The sequence below is a fragment of the Perna viridis genome, chromosome 3 (assembly GCF_037379345.1).
Source record: "Perna viridis isolate PV_CMFRI_1.1 ecotype Kerala chromosome 3, ASM3737934v1, whole genome shotgun sequence".
In the NCBI taxonomy this organism is placed as follows: domain Eukaryota; kingdom Metazoa; phylum Mollusca; class Bivalvia; order Mytilida; family Mytilidae; genus Perna; species Perna viridis.
Genome location: NC_142447.1, coordinates 29,222,584 through 29,244,385, shown reverse-complemented (window position 1 = coordinate 29,244,385; position 21,802 = coordinate 29,222,584). Strand labels below are relative to the sequence as shown.

Below are 21,802 nucleotides of genomic sequence, written 5' to 3'. Positions count from 1 at the left end.
AAAACAAACAATGTCTTTTTTCATGAGGAATCAAAAAAAAATAAATAAATAAAAATCGTTGTTTTTTGGAGGGGGCATGGCCCACAGGTACGTGCAGAATAGATATTATACCCCCTTTTTCCTATACACCCCTAAAATAAATCAGTTATTAACAAATTATTTCTACATCTATATGCGTTTCTAATCTAGATATGGCGAGAAACAGTCATATTATACAATAAATTATTTTCTCAGTATAGCACATATTGTAGTAGAGTCTGGGACGGTATGTATTTCCAAATAACAACTAAGGTGACTGAAACGTTTATTAAATATGTAGAATCGAGGATCCCTCATAAAACACACAACATTTTCATATATGTACTCCTATTATGTAAAAAAAAACTTGGTCCAACCCCCTTGTCATTTTGACATAGATATTTTATATGTTCAGTTTACCAGTATTACTGTATGATTAATTAATCTATTTAATTGTTTATGTACAAGTATTTCTTGATATTTATTTCCAGTTAATGGGTTTAGTTATGTTTCTTTTGACTTGTTTTATTACCTGTTTTTTCGCCGGGGTATTTTATTTTGTGGATATTGATTTTGCATACATGTTCATTTGATTAACACTTTAAGTGTTTATCCCTATAAGTATTTTCGTTGTATAAATAATTATTTTCTGTCGGTGCAATTGGTCCATGCTCCCAGATTTTAGTGAAGTCCGTGTTGCTCATTTACTTTCGTTATGTTGTATTTGTTATTTTGGTTATTTTATGTTCTTTGTTGTGTGTGTCTGTTTTCCATATTTAGTCTTTGTCCCCGAACTACATTCTTTTGATTTCTGCTGAAATCTACTCTTTAGTTAATCTATTGTGTGAGTATCGAGCTTTCAGTGCTTTGTGTAGAATATTACTGTAAAAGGAAGGGTGCGAGATAACCGCACACATTAATCCTTTACAAGTACATCAGTGCATTTGAGAATGAGTTCCTTGTATCGGTTAAAACATTTTGTGAATGTCTTTACGAGTTTTGATATCGAAAACCTTGATGTAGTAATTTCTCGGTTATACAAGATTCTTTCCGTTAAAATCCGAAACATAATTGTTACAAATACAAGCAAATCGAACCTATTTTGATATGTAAACACCATATGACGGTGACAAAGGGATGCCACCACCTAAAACGGATAGTTCACGATAAAGAATAAAAATCTTCCCTTTTATCGTAAATTCTAGTATTAAGTTTACCATTATTGATATGATAACTAAGATCAAGAAACGGATTCAAAGACAATTCTACTGGATATATATCTTTAGTATAAATATTGAAGTCTTCGTTGTTTAGAGCCAAAATATGGTCCAAATATCTAAAGGTGTTATTATTTTTTTTAAATTTAAATGTTTTAGTTACTAAAAATGATTTAAAATAATTCGAACAAATATATTCAAACCCCGATTTATTAAATGACCATTTTATGAGATATGTGATTTTTTTGTTTTATGAAATTATGTGGAAGTGTAGTGTATAATTATAAAAGTTGAAAAATAAAAACTTTGAACAGGTTCGAGAGATCCCACATGGCCAGTACATAGTATGAACTTCCATGCTACTAGGCCCAGTTTGTGAAGAGGTAGCGACGATTTGTGTTTGTTCACAATTTCACTTTTCAGCCTGTTTAAATAAAAAAAAACTCAGATCCTACGCGTTATGAGAATATTAGAACAGGTAACGGACCCTTCTGTAGGTTTTCAAAAACAAATCAGGATTTCAGGTTGGGGCTATAGTAAATTAAGGTGGAGCTGTTCGAGGCAAGAAAAGTTTTAGGGGTAGAATCATACAGCAATTAAAATTTATTATCATGGGTGACTTACAATAGAAAGTATGAGAAAATTGTCAGTAAATTAAAAGCAAAAGAAAAAAAAAAGAATAGTGCAGTATACTTACGACCGATTAAATGCATCTCTGCTATATGCGATTAAAGGATCATGTATGACATTTAGTGCCACACTTAAAAATTGATTTCATAGGTTCGACACCATTGGTATATTGTAACAAGTGTCATGTTTTCCATGCATTTAATGCTCGTACATGCATGTGTATTTCAGCGTTTTCCGAATTGGAAAATACATGTATCGCCTATTGCCCATTTTGACCATGTAAAGAGTTCAAAATTAAAGAGCCAACTCCGATCGAATGCTAATATGGTCAGAATCGTCATCTTAACCAAACATATTTTACTCAACAGTTGCACCAGGCAGCATAATTACATCCAGAAACAAATTTTTTTACTAAAATGCTTCAAAATTGGATTAACATAAAAACATAATTCATGGAGACTTTTGTAAGGGAACTACCATTTGATCTTTATAGGGGAAAAGGGGGAGGTTAGAATCAAATTTGAAATAAAAAGACAGGATTGAAATTTTCAAGAAATAAAAAGGCCATACGAAAAAAAGCCCCCATAAAAATCAAATGGTTGCTCCCTAAGCTCAATATTTCTGCTCTATTACATGTACACTTTAATAGACAATGAGATCATACCACTATCAATCTAATCTACAATTGGTGTACCAATCGGAAATGTCCGGTTACGGGGAGTGTACATGTACCCCTCTCACCAAGTGTAAAATTAAGACATCCCCCCTAACGCGACTAATACCCACTGCAGCCTGTTGAACCCCGTTAATATGGGACATACGATTCATATTGGACACCATTTTTAAGGTAGATAGACTTAGCACTTCTGATACATATTTGCTGCCATGTTCAAAACACCAAATTCCAAAAAAGTAATCTGTACAATTTTTCTTGTTGATAGCACAATAACAGAATATTAATAATTCATGAAAATCTGTGCATAACCATATGGTAATCTAACACTCTGTTGAGTTTAACAACAGTCCTGAAAGTTGTTAAAGAGGATTTGTGGACAACGATAACCATTTCTACACTTTGTCCAAAAAATACTGACAATATGCACATCCAATGTGGTAATTTAACACCCCATTTAGTTTCATAACAATCCTGCAAGTTGTGGAGAACAAAGGAGACCAAGTTTTGATGAAGTTGAACAGCCATCATTTCTACTTATTTCCTCCTAACATAAATTCCTGACTGTATGCACATCACCAAAAGAACCAAACAATAAAAGAAAGAAAACACAAGTAAAATATCACACTTTATTCATTCAATCACAATTATACAACTAATTATCACTTCAAGTGTGTCAATTTATTTTCACTAAACTCCACCTTCCCCTCTAACAAACCCCAGTAGTTTGAGACCAAAATGAGTTATTTAAGTACTTTTTGAAATTTTGTAACTAGAATGTGTACAAGGTAAAAAAATTTCTAACTCAAAATAAAATTCCTGCCACCTTTCATTCAAGATGAAAATGGTCTGTGCCTAAATATACATGATATAACTATACAAATTATCATTTATTCCAAAATTTCAAGGGTTCTTGATTAATAAATTATTCAGAAAAATTAAATAGTTTTCTTTTTCATAATTGATCACATACAGTTTATTCCATTATAACTGGGTAACCTGTCTATGTAAATATAAGAGATTGGTAGATAATTCCTTACATTTGTTGCACCCCTTTCAATAGTTCAAGATTTTACTGAATTTACCTTGAAAAAGTCAATAACAAACATGCAAAACAACGAAAAAAATGTAACAAAAATAAAATTGAAGTAACCTCATACTAGAAATTAATAGAGTATTTCACAGAATAAATAATAATACTAAATCTAGCAATAAGAATCAAACACAAATTAAAACACAAAAGAAAAGTTTTTGACAAAGAAATACAGATATAATTGTAGTTTTCCTAAAATGTGGTATTTTGTTGAGAAAACAAAAGCTAAATACGACTGATATTAAGTCATATATTTTTTTCTTATAAGTGCAATGAACAATTAAAACTATCAGTAGCTCCAAATTAAAATGGTCAAAGAAGAAATTTGTACATATATAGTCCTCATTTAGTGAAAAGAATCTATTTCATTCCATAACACAACTTACAGCCACAGTACACAATATTATTATATAGATAGCAGTGATATACCGAATGTTCCCAGTGTAAAAATAAATTCGGTGATTTCACTCTCGCACTTCAAAACTACTAATATCAATCCGCAGTTCACAAAATATAAAAGTCATATTGAAAATAACAATGAATAATGGAGGAAATCTATATAATAAATAGGATAATCAATTGGTTATCGTGAATAACCAAAATATAGTCAATCGTGCCATGAACGCATAATGATTTAACTCGTGCACGGAACAAGTTCCGACCACTCGTTAAATCTAGGCATTCTTTGGCACTCATAATCATATTTTGGTTATTCACTCTTTCCAATTATTTATCCTATTAACATTATATATGTTAAATCATAAAAAGATTACTCTCATTACAAAAATATGATAATAGTATTCAACATATGTAGATCTATCACAGCCAAGTCAAAGTAATACAATAAATGCCATTTTCTTCACAATTCTGCTTGAATATGGACACTAGTCATGAGATTAAAAAAAACATCATGTTGAGATAATTGTTCTCGGTTAATATAATTCCACATCAGGTAACTTATTGTTAATCAAGACTCAGCCTCAATACATTTGGCTATTGTGTTCAGCTGGATGTTTGAGGTTCCTTCATATATTGTTCCTGAAAAATATTATTGAACGGAAATTTTATTTTAAACAGATAAGGAAACAAAGAACAGTAGGTAAGAATTCACACTACTAAAGGTAGATGGGATACAAAATGCACAAAAATCCATCAAATAAGCAAATTATGTAATTGTAGTCCTTATTGTATTAAGATTTGTATTTTTGGAGAAGTGAAAACCATACATTCTTCTTAAATCAATCATATCAAGAACAATAACTGTTGCAAAGTGCTATTACTTCAAACTGAATGACTTAGACTAGTTATGGAGTCTGTACCTGATCCTAAATTAAAAAAATAAAAGTGATTTTGGCAGAATTTTGACATGCATGTACATTTATCATCTCCAATCTGGTATAAAGACTGCTACATTAACTATTACTTGATTGTTTGCAATTTTCAGGTTACTAAATAAAGGGTTTTGATGGTAATGTTTGATTCTATTCATTTAAGGATTTCATTACGGGTATATAATTTAATGCTGCAATTTACAACAGAACCAATTTTTAAAATAGCATCTCTAATTTTTTACACTATGAGAACCCTTTTTTTCTGAATTGCATAAACATTTATATTTTGTCATACAGATCACCATTGATTTTGATGCCTAAAGATATTTTTACTTAAAAAAAAAGAAACTAATAAATATAGGATTTTTTAAAAGTATTACCATATAATCATATTATTACCTATTTTACAATCTCTATAGTATTTTTCTATTGGAAAATCTTTGGTAAAACCAACACCACCCATCCACTCAATACACTTAGTAGTTGTCAGAGAGGCTACCTAAAATGGAATGATGTAATTCTTGAAAAAAAGTCTCAATTTTAATTATTCTATTTATTGTGTAGTGATGAAGTCAGTTGAAGATAAAGGCGGCTAATTGTTTATTTCATAAGAATATACATACATACTACCATTTTTGTTAACCATCAAGTAGATGAGTACAAAATGAAAAACTGAATTATTTACTCTTTAGAAAACGTTAAGGTTTTCAATATTTTCTTTTGAATCATTATCATAATAATTAACTGATTGGTATATCTGAATCACAAATTATTTTAAATAACATTTCATGACACAGATAAGGCAAAAATCAATATGTATTAATGGGTTTGATATGATATCAGCTCATTTAAATTTTCTCATCCCATCCATTCCTTATATGAAGTACCTCTGAGGCATATAATTTTGCCATAGCAGCCTCCTTAACAAAAGGTTGGCCTGCCTCTTTCCTTCTGGCTGCATTGTACACCAGCAGACGACAAGCCTCAATCTGAGTGGCAATATGAGCTATCTGATGCTGCATGGCCTGAAAATATAGATAAAGTGATCACAATAGTTTTTAGTTATTATTGGAAACTTTTTCTATACATTGCACATGACAAGATGATACATACATGTACTAACAGTAAAACAATACTCATTATCTGAAATTGGTTCAAAATAATACCCTTAAGTATTTATTAAATGTGGGCTATTTTATCAAATGACCATTGAAGATATGGTCCAGTCAAAATTTAGCATATCCATCAGTTGATGATGCAATGTGACAGGAGATGGTTGGCATATAACAATATTAATTTGTTGAAATCTTTTGTGCTTCATTATCAAGGATTTTTAAAGTTCTTTCATGGTGAGTTGTTGATAATTTTGACAGTTCTTGAGAAGATAAAGTCACTCCTGTGTAGTGAAAATGTAAGAAATAATACCATACTCGCTTGAAGTGCAAAAGATGATAAACATTGTCAGTTATCTGCAATCTGGCTATTATCCATGTGCTATGTTTAATTTCACAATAGTACATTATAATAACAAACTTACAAGACATTATTAACATCAGCTGAAGAATGAAGAGGATTATTTTTTTCTACAGCACAACAGCAGACGATACATAGCCCTACATGTCAGAATGCAGTAAATCTTACTTGTGAAAAGAAAAGTACAGTACTGATTGATTTATATTATTTCGGGATAAGTTTTTAAGAGATTTGCAATATTACTGTATATGTACTACATTTCAACTGTTTTTATTTATAATCATTGTTTACAGTAATGGTTACAAGTACAAATTTGCTGGTCGCTGAAACGTCATAGTAAAACCTAATTTTATTGGCCTTCTTAAAAGGGGATCCCTATGGATATAATTAGCACATGCCTATTTCAAACTGAGCTAATGATTTCTTGCATCAAGTCAGCTTGCCAATCCAAGCTTTTTCTGCAAGTACATACCAAAGGAATTTTGTACAAATTACTGATAACAAGCAAAAGTAGTTGCAAAAAAGACTGTAAAGAAAAAGTTATGAATGTAAAGTGGAAGGAACAAACAGACAGACATAATAACTACTATATACCGCCCACAAAGCCAGGGTATAACGATAAGCTAAAGTGCTGTATTGTCTTTTATACATGTTCTTAGCTTCTAAATCTAAATTGACAAATTTAAAGATATATATACATAACTTAACTATGGGCAAGATTTTTCATAAACTAATTTGGTACTGTGATGTCGTTAACGTCAACCAGTTCAAATAATTCCAAACTAAATAAGGCTTTGATGAAGAGAATTTCGACTTTCATCAATTTGAAATTATATTTAGGATTATTTTGAATTTTTGACATAACAACTTTGGGGCATTTAATGCTTGAAGCATCCATTGCCCAAACGTTGGTTATATTGCATACCCTGGTCAAAAATTAAAAAACAAGCCTTGAATGTATGTACCCAGTTACCTATATTTTAAAAAAGTTCCTTCTTAAATAAAAACACCTGCGTCATCAGGTTTATGTTTTTTAAATTAAGCTTTTGTAATAATAATTTTCCTCATTTATTTTTTATCGCATATGTAACACACTTTTATTCTACTGCTACTGAGGAATTTGTAAGTCCATTAATTACCAGCACAACTGTATATGCTGGATGTACACTTAGTCCAGTAAAGCTTAAATCCAAAGCAGTGGGAAAACAAATTAGTTACTAAGTTGGCAGCATGGAAACTGAGACCTACATAGAACTAATAATTAGCAAAGAAATGGACCACTTAATTCTAAAATTATAAACCATACCTGGAAATCCCAAATTCTTTTTCCAAACTGACGTCTCTCTCTTGTGAAAGGAACTGTGTTATTAAAACATCCCTGGGCCAAACCAAGCATCTAAAAGGAAACATACATTGTACATGTATAAATAATGTATACCATTACACATGTGTAAGTGTTTATATTACTTAATGTGTTTCATTACTTTCTTCATAGTGATTGCAAATAGCATTGAATGAAAAGCTTTGCCGAGCACAGCATGATATGACTGCAGTGGTCGAACCCTGCACAGTTGGGGCCAGTGTTGACACAATATTAGTTTTTGACACATTTAAGCATAAGAACTTACAATTTATTATGGACACATCAAAAGGTTTGGACATTAAAAATGTAAAATCAAACCAAAAATAAAAAGGTTGATTTCTTTAGGTGTTGTCCCTTTGACCCCTTATAACTAGAAAACCGTAAGAGATATCTAGAATCTGATTAAAAACACAGGCAGGGATTTTTATGGGTAATCCAATAAAAAAAATTTGAAATCTGACCAAAAATTAAGGAAGTTGAATTTTTTGGGCATCGCCCAAATTTGACCCCCTTTAACTTGAAAACGGTCCAAAACACATAAAATCTGCTGATACATTTTTTTACTAGAATTCAACATAATAAAAAAAAATAATTGAAATCAGAAAAAAAAACAAATGTTACATATGGGTTGCAATAAACCACCTATTTTTACCCTCTTTGGCCCCTTTTTTAAAATAGTAGGGGCTGTAAAATAACAAAAAAATAGGAACCTTCCTTTAGTGGTAGGTAAAATCATATAAAAATTTCATAACAATTTGTCAACCACACCTAAAGTTATTGCATGGTAATGAAGTGTCTAAAGACAACAAGACAGCCAACGACTACGCCAAAACATTACATGTCCCCAAATTATTTGCGATCCTATAATTACTAATTTAGGAGAAGAACATCTAAGTATCATGTAGGGTTTAGTTATGGGTCAAAGGATTACATATTGTTTGATAAAGTTGTTGAGAAAGTTTTTGGCTAATGAAATTCATAAAAATATCATATGAATCCAGAAAAAAATATATGTAATACATTAAAATTTTCTTTGCAGGGGAGAAAACTATTATTTTGACAGGTCATTCAATGAAAATTTTCACCTTTATATCTTGCTACAGAAAATCATTGACCATTCTATCGATATAAAATGCATTCAGCTAACTCAAATAAATAAATATGTGATCTTTAACCTATAAAAGACTTTACTCAAATATTGTATAATTATGAAGTCGACAGCTACTTAAGTGCACCTCTCCCTTATAACCAGGCAAAAGCTTAAGATTAGTGACTTTATTAGTGTGTCATGCATTTTATAATTCCAAATATTTTTTTTTGTGGGAGGGTTGGGGGGGGGGGGAGAATCTTTCCAAAGGCCTCATAAAAACTGTATTCAAAATTTTAAGTGCTATCGAAAGTTGCCCACTAGAGATATTAACACTTAAGTTTGGTTACGTTCTATTACAAAAAAGTATGGACAAATTTCCAGCCAGAAGTTTTAAACTATGACCCTTAAAAAATATTTTGCAATATGTAATAGATCCATGGAAATGAACATAGGAAGAGTTGTTTTTAGAACACAACAAATGTATCTGAACAGTTCCATTGATTTTCTTGAAATATGATGAATCATCCCCTGTCTGGTTTTCAGACAGAACCATACATACTTAAAAAATTAATCCAATAAGAAGCTTGAGCAAATGTTAAGTTTATTCAGTCTTCCCTCAACTATAATACTAATGAGTTAAGGCTAATAAGTTTATTGCTATCATTAAGTCTCATTCCTGAAAAAGAAGGGTCAAGTAATTACATTGTAGAACTTAAAGGGCAACTAAATACACAAACCTGTGAAGCTATGCCAATCCTTCCTTCATTGAGTATTTCAATAGCATATCTGTAACCCATGCCAACTTCTCCTAACACATTACTAGCTGGTACCTGGAAACAATTTCATAATTTACATGTGTACACATCATTAAAATAATTTTATGCCAAATGAAATTAATAAACTCTCTAAATCACATAACATATGACACCAAACTTTGTGAACTCTGCAACAAAAGCTTCAAGGATGTTTTTATTCACTAATCGTCTGAATGTACATATACTTATCCTTTGCAGGATATATTCCATGATATCGTGATTGAAAACTTCAATTTAAATCTATGTGTTCAACTGAGTCAATATGACATTGAAAATTTTATTGTGTGCTTCTAGGAAAGAAAACTGAATTTCTTCTTGATGACACTGATGCTGAACACTTCTACTTGCTATGTTATACACAAATGATTAAATCAGCAGCCACTTACCATAGAGCTCTAACAAATCAAACTTCTATAGACGTTTGACACCATGTCCTCTGCAAGACAAGGCATGCTTTATCCTTCCTAAGATCACTAACATTTTTCATAGTACTTTGACATGATTTTTTAAAATTTAGTATGTAGATAGGTTTGTTTTTCTATTTCAATTATTTTTGTCTTACTCTTGTATGTATACTTTTGTTATTTCAAATCAAATCTCTGTAAAGAGGAAATAAAGGAATGAATGAATGAATGAATGAATGAATATAATAACAGCCAAGTTATATGTTTATAGGTTTGGTGAAAAATAATATATAATTTACAAAAATTTAAATCAACCTTTGTTTATCATTAACTTCAATGTACTCATTTACATATTGGTTGGGTCTTTATAGTGATTTGTAACTCTTTTTCAAAACTGCCCCTCCTGTTGGATAAGGGAAGAAAATTGGCTAAGTGGGAACAGAAAAAAGCTGGTATTTTTCTGAATTTTGCATGATTTTTTTCATATTTTTTTCTAAATAACCTATATTTGGAGGTGAAAACAATCACTGGTTTATATTCGAAATTTAGTGAGGTACATGTAAAAAATACAAATATAAGGCCAACCCTAAACTGGATATTATTAAAAAGAAATGTTCCTTATCATAAATATATTTAAGAAAAAAATCCCTAAGGCTATAAAAAAATAGGTTCTCAGACCCAATAGGTAAAAAAATAGGTTTAGGTTCTCAGGCACAGCCATATCCCTAAAACACTTTAGGGTCAGCAATTTTCATTCTGTGGCAAAACAAATTTAAAAAAATCTGAAAAACAGCTTTGGTTTTATAAATTTGTCATCAGGATCATTTGCATGCTTGACAGGAAAAGCAGATGTAGTTATTTCACAAAGGTTAAAATATGGCCACTGATTTTGTGCAAAATTGTTTCTCTATGAAGATTTTGATGCTATGGAATATCATACACAACTTTTCCTCAAAATGCAAAATCTGACCAAAAAAAAAAGAAAAAAAAAAAAAGCCGCCATCCCTACTGAGACTGAGAACCTAGACATTTTTTGTATGGCCTAAGACATTTTACCTTCACATTGTCAAAATGAACAGGGCATGTACTGCTCGCCCTGATGCCAAGTTTGTCTTCTTTTTTCCCTATAGATAAACCTTCTGTGCCTTTGTCAACCAGGAATGTTGTAATGCCTTTATAACCCTGTTGAATACAATGTATAGGCCATCTTAACATAAAACTTGTAAGTGAAAAGTTATACATTGGTTTAGACATCATTATAGAAAATAGTATTGTGACATCATAACTTATGACTTATCTAACGATTGCGATATTTTGTGAAATCAGTCAGACTTGAGAAAAATAGATTAGAATAGACAAACAAAATAAAAACAGTATACATGCCCAGAAAATTATGGTAATTAAATGCTTTTCATCTGTTGTATGACATATACCATGAACATTTTGACATTAAATTTAATTGTTACAGTATTATATGCAATTCATAAACCAATGTGTTAAATATAGAAGAGAGCAATTAAAACATAAAATTAAATCAATAGATTTTTTAAAGGAAAATTTAAATTTTAAGTGATGAAAAGTCTTTAAAGGGTTTTATATGTAGTTAGTATGTATTAATACCATACAGGTACTTCTGCCAATGTCAAATTTACTATATTTGCATTAAAAACTGATAAGCAACAATAAAATCACATGAAACATTCACAAGTTTACAATACATTTAGGTAATGAAATGACATTACATAAAGATTAAACCACTCAGTTTGTGATGTTGGCAATGTTGGCAATGTTTATTATACATCAGTGTATATTTTCTTTAGTAAATCAAGTGTAACATTTTAATTAGTTACTTCAAAAGGCCTTGATTGTTCTGTTTACCCCGTCAATAGTTTTTATTGATTAGGGCAACAGTGCAGAACTCATATTTCACATACCTTGGGGGTAATGAATTTACTGTTCCCCTCATGACCATTCAACAAATGTATAATACTACATCACTTACTGCTGTAGGGTTAGCATTTGCCATGACCATAAACAATCCAGCATGTTCAGCATTAGTTATCCATATTTTGGTTCCATTTATAACATAGTGGTCACCATTCTTTACTGCTGAAGTCTTCAAGGCAAAGGCATCTGATCCTGATTCTGTCTCTGACAAACAGAAACTACCAATCTGTAAAGTAGATGAACATACTAATCTTCCATAAATTTACCTCCACTACAAGGACATTTAATAAAATTCTGTGAAAAAAAAGCCACAAAAAGGTCTTAGTACAGAAAAAAAGAGTACAAGTTTAGTAGCCTTACATAATCACTATACATGCAAATTAGTAAATAACTCATCTGTTTCAATTCGGTATCAGACAGTAATAACATAGTACTTGGATTATTGTGTAGTTGTCATAAGTAAGTTTACAAAAACTGTCTTGCCTGTTTGGAAATGGGCCTGTGATACTTTTATTAATAATTTTCTGCACACTAAGTTATGATCATATAAAATATGTTTCAAACAATATAATATACTCTAACAAAGAGTAAAGTATATTGATTTATAATACCAAGTACTTCAGTACTTATCTACCATAGTAAATCAATTGTAACATTTTAACTTATCACTCCAAAAGACCTTGATTGTTCTATTTATTAATTCAACATTTTTTTTACCATTGACCAGGGCAATAGTGCCATACTCCTCCGAGTTTCTCATTGGCTGATCAAAGTTCTTAAGTTTTCAAAGATTATCCTTTAAAAATGTTAAAATCTGATACAACCTGATCAGACAACAATCAACAACTATGGTTGCAACATCCGCTGATGATTATGAAGACATCATTATGGTTCAATATAATAAAACATTTTTAAAACTTTTCATTTTTGGAATGGCCAAATATTTACCTCTCAATAACAACTATTACTTTTGTTTTGCCTTATGCAATTGTAAATGGGATAATTAACTTGCTGTTCTCCTCATTACCATTAAAAAAAAGTATATTAATAACAGCAATGTTCATTGTATACTAACCAGTTACATGTATGTCAGTTTATTCCCAGATTAATTTTATGGATTACAGATGAGCTTTCCAATCATTCCTTACTCTATCTTTAATGATAAAAGTGTCATATACAAGAAAAACAAGCTTCTACAGAACTCAGTACATGTAAATTCACAGTAACTAATACTGGCATCTAATCTCTATTTAAGGAGGTAGACCTAAAGTAAGGGACACAACTCTTAAAAATCATTGGAACATTTGTATTCAACATTTTTCATCAATGTTATGTAAGCATCAATGAAAATTGGATTGATTTCATTCTGTGTCAAATGAAAGCTTGATAGGCTTTGGTGAAATTGAATATGATATAAACATACCACTGATTTCATGAGTTATGTCCCTTACACTAGGTCTACCTCCTTAAGATTCTTCTTGCCAATATTTCCATATTTCCTACCGTATCTGTTGCCAATCTTGGGAGGTATTTGTCCTTCTGTTCTGGTGTTCCTAACTTTTTAATGAGATTATTGATAAGTGTGTTGTGTACATCAACTAGTACACTGACAGAGGCATCTACTTTTGCCAACTCTTCTATAATAAGGTTAGCTATGAAAAATGAAGAACCAGTTCCTCCATACTCTGGGTCTATCTCAATACCCATAAGCTGAAACAAAAAAATATTATTAATGTCATAATAAACTATTATGTTACATAATTAAGAACAAAGTTTTATGAGACTAAAGATTTTATTACATTATATATTACAAATGAATATCAATATTCAAAACTGACTTTCCCCATTACCAGTTTTCTGTTAACTGGAGCAAGTACAATTTTGATGTGGGAAAGTTGTTAATTATGCCTTACTTTCTGTTTGGCAAGAAAAAAACTAAATGTTTTTAAATGATTTGTTAAGTGTAAAAAGCAAACTTCAGGTGTGGGAAAGTTAATTTTCGTTCAGACTTTTCCTGTGCAATCCTAAAATTTTGACAAATCCTAGAACACTGATAACTGGAAAACACCAACCTATCTTGAGAATATTTTTTTTTAACTCAAAAAAGAAAACTTACAATTTTTCAAAAAAATTAATAGAAGCTAACAACTAGGGATATAAACATTTCCCCAAAAATTTCATTTATGTAAGAATTATTATGCAAAATCTTGTTTGACAGATGAATGGACAGAGGTAAAACAAACTGCTCCCAAACTTGTAGTTGTGGGAGCAAAATCATGATATACTCACCCCATTTTCAAACAATGCCTGTAATACTGAGGACTCCATGTGACTTGCAGCATCCATCTTTCTCACCAAGGGTTGAATCTTTTCAGCTGCTAGCTTTGCCACTAAAGAAAAAATTGAAAGTTCTTTCACATGGAATAAATCTCCCTTTAGTGTTATATAAATGCTAGGGAGACTTTCATATCAGGTAGTAAAATTCAAACCAACTTAGAATGCATAAACAGTGTTCTATTTATGTTCATGAAAACCAACCATCAATCTATATAATATATATACAAATAAAAGATACATGCACATGTACTGTAAAGCACTTTGTGGATACTTCTTTTAGTGTTATGGGATATCAATCGATACCATTTCACTATTACATGTAGCACAATTTTTAACATGAAGGGTCTTTTTTTTGTGGTGATTTATTTTCACATTTTTTTCTTGCTGGCAAAACTACATGTACAAATGTACTACAACAAAGTTCTGGTGAAAAGATGTTGGTTTACATTAATTAAGATCAATAAATGTATTGTACATGTACATCTACATGACAAGACATTATTGTCACTCTCAATCTTCTAGATGAACTAGCACACTTGAAGAACACTTATTGAAAAGAAGGAACATGCCATTAAAGGAATCTATGGATAACACTCAGCGTTCTCCATGGCCTCTTTTTGCATGGGGCTGTGCCATGTTTTACTTTCCTTGCGCAATGAATTCAAAACAAGCGCCACATGTTCATTTGGTGTGCATCATGTATTCAAATTGGCATCATGCATTGCAAATTGGCACTGTATTTCTACTAAGGGGGTTTTTAACGTCCTTGACTACCCTGTCGGGTCTCGCACGGATGGTGAAATGAACTGTATTTCCCAATTACTTTCATCTGTGGCAACATCTCTTCGGCTCCTGCGTATGGAGTGTTCATATCACAACTCATACGTTATGCCAGAGCTTGCCGAAACTACATAGACTTTTCGTATCGCGCTAGAACTCTAACGAATAGGCTTCTGGAACAGGGTTATGTTGCTACAAGATTGAAGTCATCACTACAGAAGTTTTATGGTCGTCATCATGAACTCGTGGGTCGTTATGGTGTATCCATCAGCACCATGAAAACTGATTTATTCAACAGGTCATAGTTTTCATTTCCTTGTTTGTCTACCCCGGACTTGACTTTTTATGAGCAACTTGGCGGGTGTTTCTAGAAAAGCAGAGGATGCTTACCCTACCAGTGCACCTGGTCCATGCTCCTAGTTTTTAGTGGAGTCTGAGTTGCTCATTTACTTTTGTTACTTTGTATGTATGATTTTAGTTACTTTATGTTCTTTGCTGTGTATGTCTGTTTTCCATGTCTGGTCTTTGTCCCTGGAATACATTCTTTTGATTACCGCTATAACCTTGGTTCCCTTGATTACTCTAGTTTATTAATCACCTTTACCTGTCATAAATCTATACGATTGGTGCGTGTGTTTATTCTAACAGTAATTTCAATGTTTTGATTGGTAATTTCTGGGGGTTTAATATGTCAGGGAGTGAAACGCATGTGTAAACACATCTCAGATCTGTTAATTCACAATTATCACTGTTGGCAAAGTCAATAGGATTAAAAAAACCTGAATTATTTTTACTGTTTTATTTTTTAAATGAACAAAATTTTAAAACTTTTCATTTAATAAAATACAGAAAGTATCAAGAGTTTAATTCAATTTGACAAAGACTGATGTGATCGGAAAGGGATGAAGACCATCTTAATTTAAACAACAATGTCTTAACGTTTTCTGCAATTATCTGACAGAGAAAAGCAGTTTATTTGTCTATCTTTTATGAAAATGCGATGGTTTAACTTCCAAAAGTTCTAACTTATTGTTTAATGATATAATTTAGACAAAAACGACTTTTTAATGTCTACATTCTTGTGGCTAAATTACATGTATAAAGAACTTGTTAAATGCACGTGGTTTAATAGTATCAACAAAATGACCACATTTACCAGTGATTTTAATTTCTCTAGAGCTGTGGACCTAAGGTCAAGCCTAGGGAAGGACATTGTTGATTTCTATATTGTAGCTTGTGCTATTAAATATGTCACATTCAACTTTATCATAATTGTTTTGGCAGGTTATTTTCTCCACGAAAGGACACCTGCCACAATAAAAATTTGTCCAATCGGAGACAGAACCATGTGTTCATTTTGATCCATGGAGATCCCTGACACTATTTATTTACATGACTTCAAAACAAAAACTAAAATAACTAATTACCAGATTCCTTCATCATTTTCTCTTCATCTGATAACATATCTACTGGCAAATTTCTAGGTCCTGAAACTTTGCTGTTGCCTTCATTAGCCGATGAGACTGCAGAAGATGCCATGCTGTATAATCTTTTATTCCATCTTTGATTTAATGAACAGACTCTTTGTAGAAGAATCTGAAAAAATAACTTTAATATAATACATGTAATAACAATTAAATACAAATAATTGTACATAATATTAAATTATACATGTACAATGTTAATGGAGTTTGTACAAAGCTGTATGTTCATATTAATTATCTAATGTACAATGTACATTGTAGGTTAAAGAGTCATATTTATAATAGAAAAACTATTCAGATCATTAATCTAATTTTTTGCTTTTTTCATGCAAGAAATATCATAAAAATGAAAATAAGTAAGAACTGGTATTTTTGCACTCATGGTCAACACCAGCAAATATTAAAGTTCCCTTTTTTGATAAATCTCATTGATTGTTTGTATATTTATATATTCCATCTTGCTATTGTCTATTTGTGAGTAAGAACTATTATTATTATTATCAACTCCAAAACTTGCTCTTCTAAAGCAATCATTATCATACATGTACCAAAACAACTTTTAAAACAACCCAAGTACATGAATTGTTTAGCACACATGCTTACCTTATACTTATCTCTATACTGGAATCAATGAGAGCAGTGTCACAAAAAGTGTTGTGACAAGAGTTGTTTATAATTGTTTACTCTAATCATCAGAGAATGGACATGTAAGCTTTACGATTAAAAAAAAAAAGATTAAATCAGGGAGCAGTCAGATGGACAAAGACACATTGGCCAATAGGGTAATGATCAATTCTATTATTCCTCTGTCTATTAAAATCATCAAATCAAATACATGTATTAACAATAATCAATACACATACTACTCCAGCAATGTTAGAGGTTGTCTGGCAAGCTATTTTCTGACTTGGTGCCAGAATTCCAACCTCTTATGTTGTAGGAGTATACAAATACTAGTAACTAGAAATTGAACTTTGATAATAATGTCAATCAATGGATATTTGTTTATCAATGCCGAGTATTCATCAAATCACACCTGTTTTGACTAAGTAATATAGCATGCAGAATTTCTTCACATGGTCATGCAAGCAAAAAATCACAAGCTTGCATATTACATACATGTACGTTTTTTTGCTGTACAAAACCAAGTAATTCCAAATTAAAAATGAATGCCAGGTGTTACATAAGATGTGAGAACATAGCTGAAAAGCTACATGTGTGTATAAACATACACTACAATCCATCACAACAAATCTGGAATTTCAAATCATTCCCATGGAGATTTGCTGAGATTTTTGTGATGAAAATTTATAAAAGTAACATCCTCTTTAGCAACAAATGAGCATTCTGCAAACAAGAAGTTAATGTTTGGCAGATTTTTAAGTCAATCATTAAGATGAAGCTGCATAATTCCCATGAACGGTTGCTGAGAATTTGTGACAACAATGTACATGTACAGTACATACATGTACATTTACTGACAGTATTTAAACTTAATGCTACAGAAGCCTAAAAGTGGGGCATAAAAAAATACTAAAAGGAAAAATTACAATACATGTATGACATAACATCATATGTTGGACTTACATTCTATATGTGTGTAAATGTACATGTTTTAAAACCATACGTATTTAGGTCAGTCTATGATTTAAAAAATCCTACCTTTATTTTATGACATGTTTACATATACATTGTACGGTACCACAATGTTTCATTTCTTATGGGCTGAGCATCAGCGTCATTCTATATACATTTGTAAGGGTCAGATTAATTTGTATAGATACCAGAAATATTACAGTTCTCCACTGACGGTGGGAATATTTTACATATAACATGTGGCGTAAACAAAATTAGACGCAACTGACAAAAAGAGAAAACAAATGTTTTTTCTACATTGTATCGTAGAAAGCTAGGTTTCGATTTAGATAATACAATCAAAACTACAGTGTTCTAGGATTTTTTTGCTACATGTAGGTCAACTTTCCTAAAAAGTCATTACTCAAAATCTACTTTCCCAGTCAATATACATGTGGTAACTTCCCTAATATTTTTAAGGTTAGTGCTTTTGTTTGCGTTTTGAATACAAATAAGAGTCAAGTCCTTGTATTAAGAGGTGAAGTAAACCATAGTTTTGATACATAATTGAATCTTGTTTCCTTTAAAACATGAATAAATTGAATAAACACTCAAAGTTTTTTTGTCTTCTGGTTCATTTCAAATCATTTGAATTTTCCCACCAAATATACTTCTATTATAAAATACAAGTCATTTCCGGTACCAACACCTTCATATTCTGTCACTGATTTCAGAGTAAAAAAACTTCCCAGAAAAGCATACAAATTGGAAGTATTTAAAGTAGAATATTTTTCAAGTATTTCCAAAAAGACAATTATTCGTTCGTTCTACCATGCATAAACTAAATGCAACCTTTTTGACTGTAAAATATACATGAAAGTATGAATCCAGGTTGTGGTATTCCATTTAGGATTTTATAAAATGATTGCTATCATTTAGACGCTTTATTACAAGCGTATAATAACATCCATGAAAAAAGAAATGTTGTCAATTCTTGTCAAAACACACAAATTTGTTAGTGAAACTTTCATAAAACAGAATTCAGGGTCTATTGGTGATATTCCAAAAGAAAATAAACTACAGGCAAAGTTTAATTGCCCATGGACAGCTACATGTAGCATCTCTCTTTCAACTTTTCTGACCTTAAAAAGTACTTCCCATGGGTAACGGGAAATGGTAACCCTAGAACACAAAGTCAGGTTCTTGATTACTGTGGAACAGCAGAAATACACCTACAACCGTCCATGTTTTTTCCAAAATTTTTAAAACACATCATATTCACTTCTTTAAACAAGTAAAAAAAAAAGACTCAAAATTTGACAATGTTAAGGCATTCATGTAGCATTAAGTTATTCACATCTAGGGGAGCTATTTTCTGATTTGGACACTGATTCCCAAAAGGGATTAATTTAGGGGATGCTATGCCTTAAAATTTTTCTACAGTATAGATGCACAGGTTTGTCTGTAGTCAGAGGGAAACTTGTGGTGAAATTGGGGCTATATTTATCAAAAGGTAATGATGAACTTTATCAACTATTTACATTTGTACATGTCATGTCTAGTCTATAGAGACTGACTCTTGTCTTGGGTGCGATTATTTCATTGCCTCTGGTTATTACACGAGCAGGTTTAGATTTAGTCCAAATGACATGATCGGCTAAGGGAAAGAATTCGCTGTATGAATACAACAAACTTTGCATGCAATGATATTTGGCGCTTTAAAGTTTATGTAACTTTCTCACCCCTACTTTGATCCTGGAGGCAGCCATTTTATTAGTACAGTCTAAAATGTGTAACCAGTATCCGTACCCAAACCAACTTTTCCCCTAACCAAATAATGTTTTGCTAAAATATTTATTCTTTAGGTATGTTAAGAACTAAAAACTGCATGAGATGTGGAAAAGACCGTTTCAATTCATTTTTCACAAAAAGTGATGATTATTTTTCTGATATTTTTTCTGAAGTCAAAAGGTCTAAATGTGTAACCGGAAGTTACCGTACCTAACTATTGACTATTTTTCACTTACCTGTCCAAATTTTACGTTTTTCTAAAAAATCATTAAGAGGTTAAAACTTCACCGAAGGACTTCGGATAAAGTTTTTAAAGATTTGATATTGTTTTATAAAAAGAAGTGATTGAGTTTGAATTCCGAACCGTGCCTAGCGTAAATTCCCGTACCAGCAAAGAATGGATACGATCTTATCCAGAATGACCAGAGTCTGGTGCGATTTTAATTGATTGTCAATGAAAATTTTGATAATATTATGATGTTCAAATGTCAAATATGTATTATAATAGAACAGATAACAAAAATACGGGACTTTGATTTTTTGGTATCGGAATATCGGGTTACAAATTTTAGATCTTTTAAAAACAGAAAATCGAATGCAGTCATTTTTTTTCGAAAATCATTTTAAAAATCTTTAATTCTAGTCTAACCATCATGTCATTTTGTAAATTTGTACCAAATTTCAGCCGGAAATAATCAAGTAATTGGCAAAATAGTATTTGGGTACGGGGAAAAGTTGGTAAGGGTACGGGTACGGGTTACACATTTTACACCATACCCATTTGTTTGAGGAAAATTGTTTGGTGGAAAGAACAGTAATGATAGTTTCATTTTTTGCTCAAAATATTTGCGTTATATCAGTCAGCCTTAACAAACAAATTGTACGTATAGAAAGTATAAAACTGAACAATGAATTCAAAAAGAGTTAATAAAAAATATTTATAATGTTCCACTCATACATCTTAAATTTATTTTTACCGGTTGGAATTTTTGTTACAACAAATTAGAAATGAAACCAGATTACAGAATTTTTTTACAACAAATAACAAAAAATAAAAATGAAACTTCTTATACAGAAAAAAATAGATTCCCAGTGGACAAAAAGTGAAGATCCCATAAAAGAACAGGCATATTTATGGGAAGCCAAAGAGGACAAAAATAAATATTTTGTAATATTAGAAAATGAATTTTTAATATTACATAACCATTTTTTTAATATTAGAAATTCATTTTGTAATATTAAAAATTCTAATATTATAAATTCCTGATTTAGTAATATTATAAAATATCACACATTTTGTGATTTTACAAATTGAATTTGTAATATTAAAAAATCCCTTTGCAATATTGCAAAATCAGCCACATTTTTTAATATTACAAAATTATTTTCTAATATTAAAAAACCGCAACAGAATACGACAAACCCATTTTCCAATATTAGAAAATCAATTTCTTATATTAAAAAATCGTTTTTTAATGTTAGAAATTCAATTGAATTTTTTATATTAAAAAAGTGTTAAAAGTGTGATATTAGAAATCTAATTTGTAATATTAGAAAATTAATTTGTAATATTAAAAAAATCATTTTTTAATATTAGAAAATGCTCATTTTTGTCCACTTTGGATTGCCATACACATTAGTCTAGTAGATTTTTAACTTAATGATCCTTAGGTAGTCAGTGATGCCGTAAAGAATTTATTAGAACTCAGTGGAAACTATAAGTTGTTGAAAGAAGGCACATCGTTTGAAACTTACATTATATTAGTGTTAACAGCTGCAGG

General features: G+C 31.0%; 1 protein-coding gene across 2 annotated transcripts; it reads right to left on the bottom strand.

Annotated features, from left to right (window-relative positions):
* Positions 1-3,153: 3,153 nt before the first annotated feature.
* LOC148621774 (short/branched chain specific acyl-CoA dehydrogenase, mitochondrial-like) lies at positions 3,154-20,049 on the bottom strand. Of its 2 annotated transcripts, none has more exons than XM_088576453.1 (11): positions 19,973-20,049; positions 16,599-16,767; positions 14,344-14,444; positions 13,558-13,764; positions 12,110-12,280; positions 11,164-11,289; positions 9,626-9,718; positions 7,742-7,831; positions 5,850-5,987; positions 5,362-5,461; positions 3,154-4,669 (listed from the first exon to the last, which is right to left on the bottom strand). In XM_088576453.1, the coding sequence occupies exons 1-11, from the start codon at positions 19,997-19,999 to the stop codon at positions 4,599-4,601; spliced, it is 1,293 nt and encodes a 430-aa protein (XP_088432579.1). In that variant the 5' UTR covers positions 20,000-20,049; the 3' UTR covers positions 3,154-4,598. The 2 variants fall into 2 exon arrangements, with proteins under 2 accessions (XP_088432579.1, XP_088432580.1); XM_088576454.1 differs by having other exon boundaries at positions 19,979-20,000.
* Positions 20,050-21,802: the final 1,753 nt, after the last annotated feature.

Excerpts from the sequence above, each read along its gene's own strand:
- LOC148621774 (XM_088576453.1), bottom strand. The coding sequence starts at position 19,999 with ATGGCTGCCTCCAGGATCAAAGTAGGG. Across the intron at positions 5,988-7,741 it reads AAAGAATTTGGGATTTCCAG|GCCATGCAGCATCAGATAGC; the intron begins GTATGGTTTATA and ends CTATATTTTCAG. Across the intron at positions 4,670-5,361 it reads CTATAGAGATTGTAAAATAG|GAACAATATATGAAGGAACC; the intron begins GTAATAATATGA and ends AATATTTTTCAG.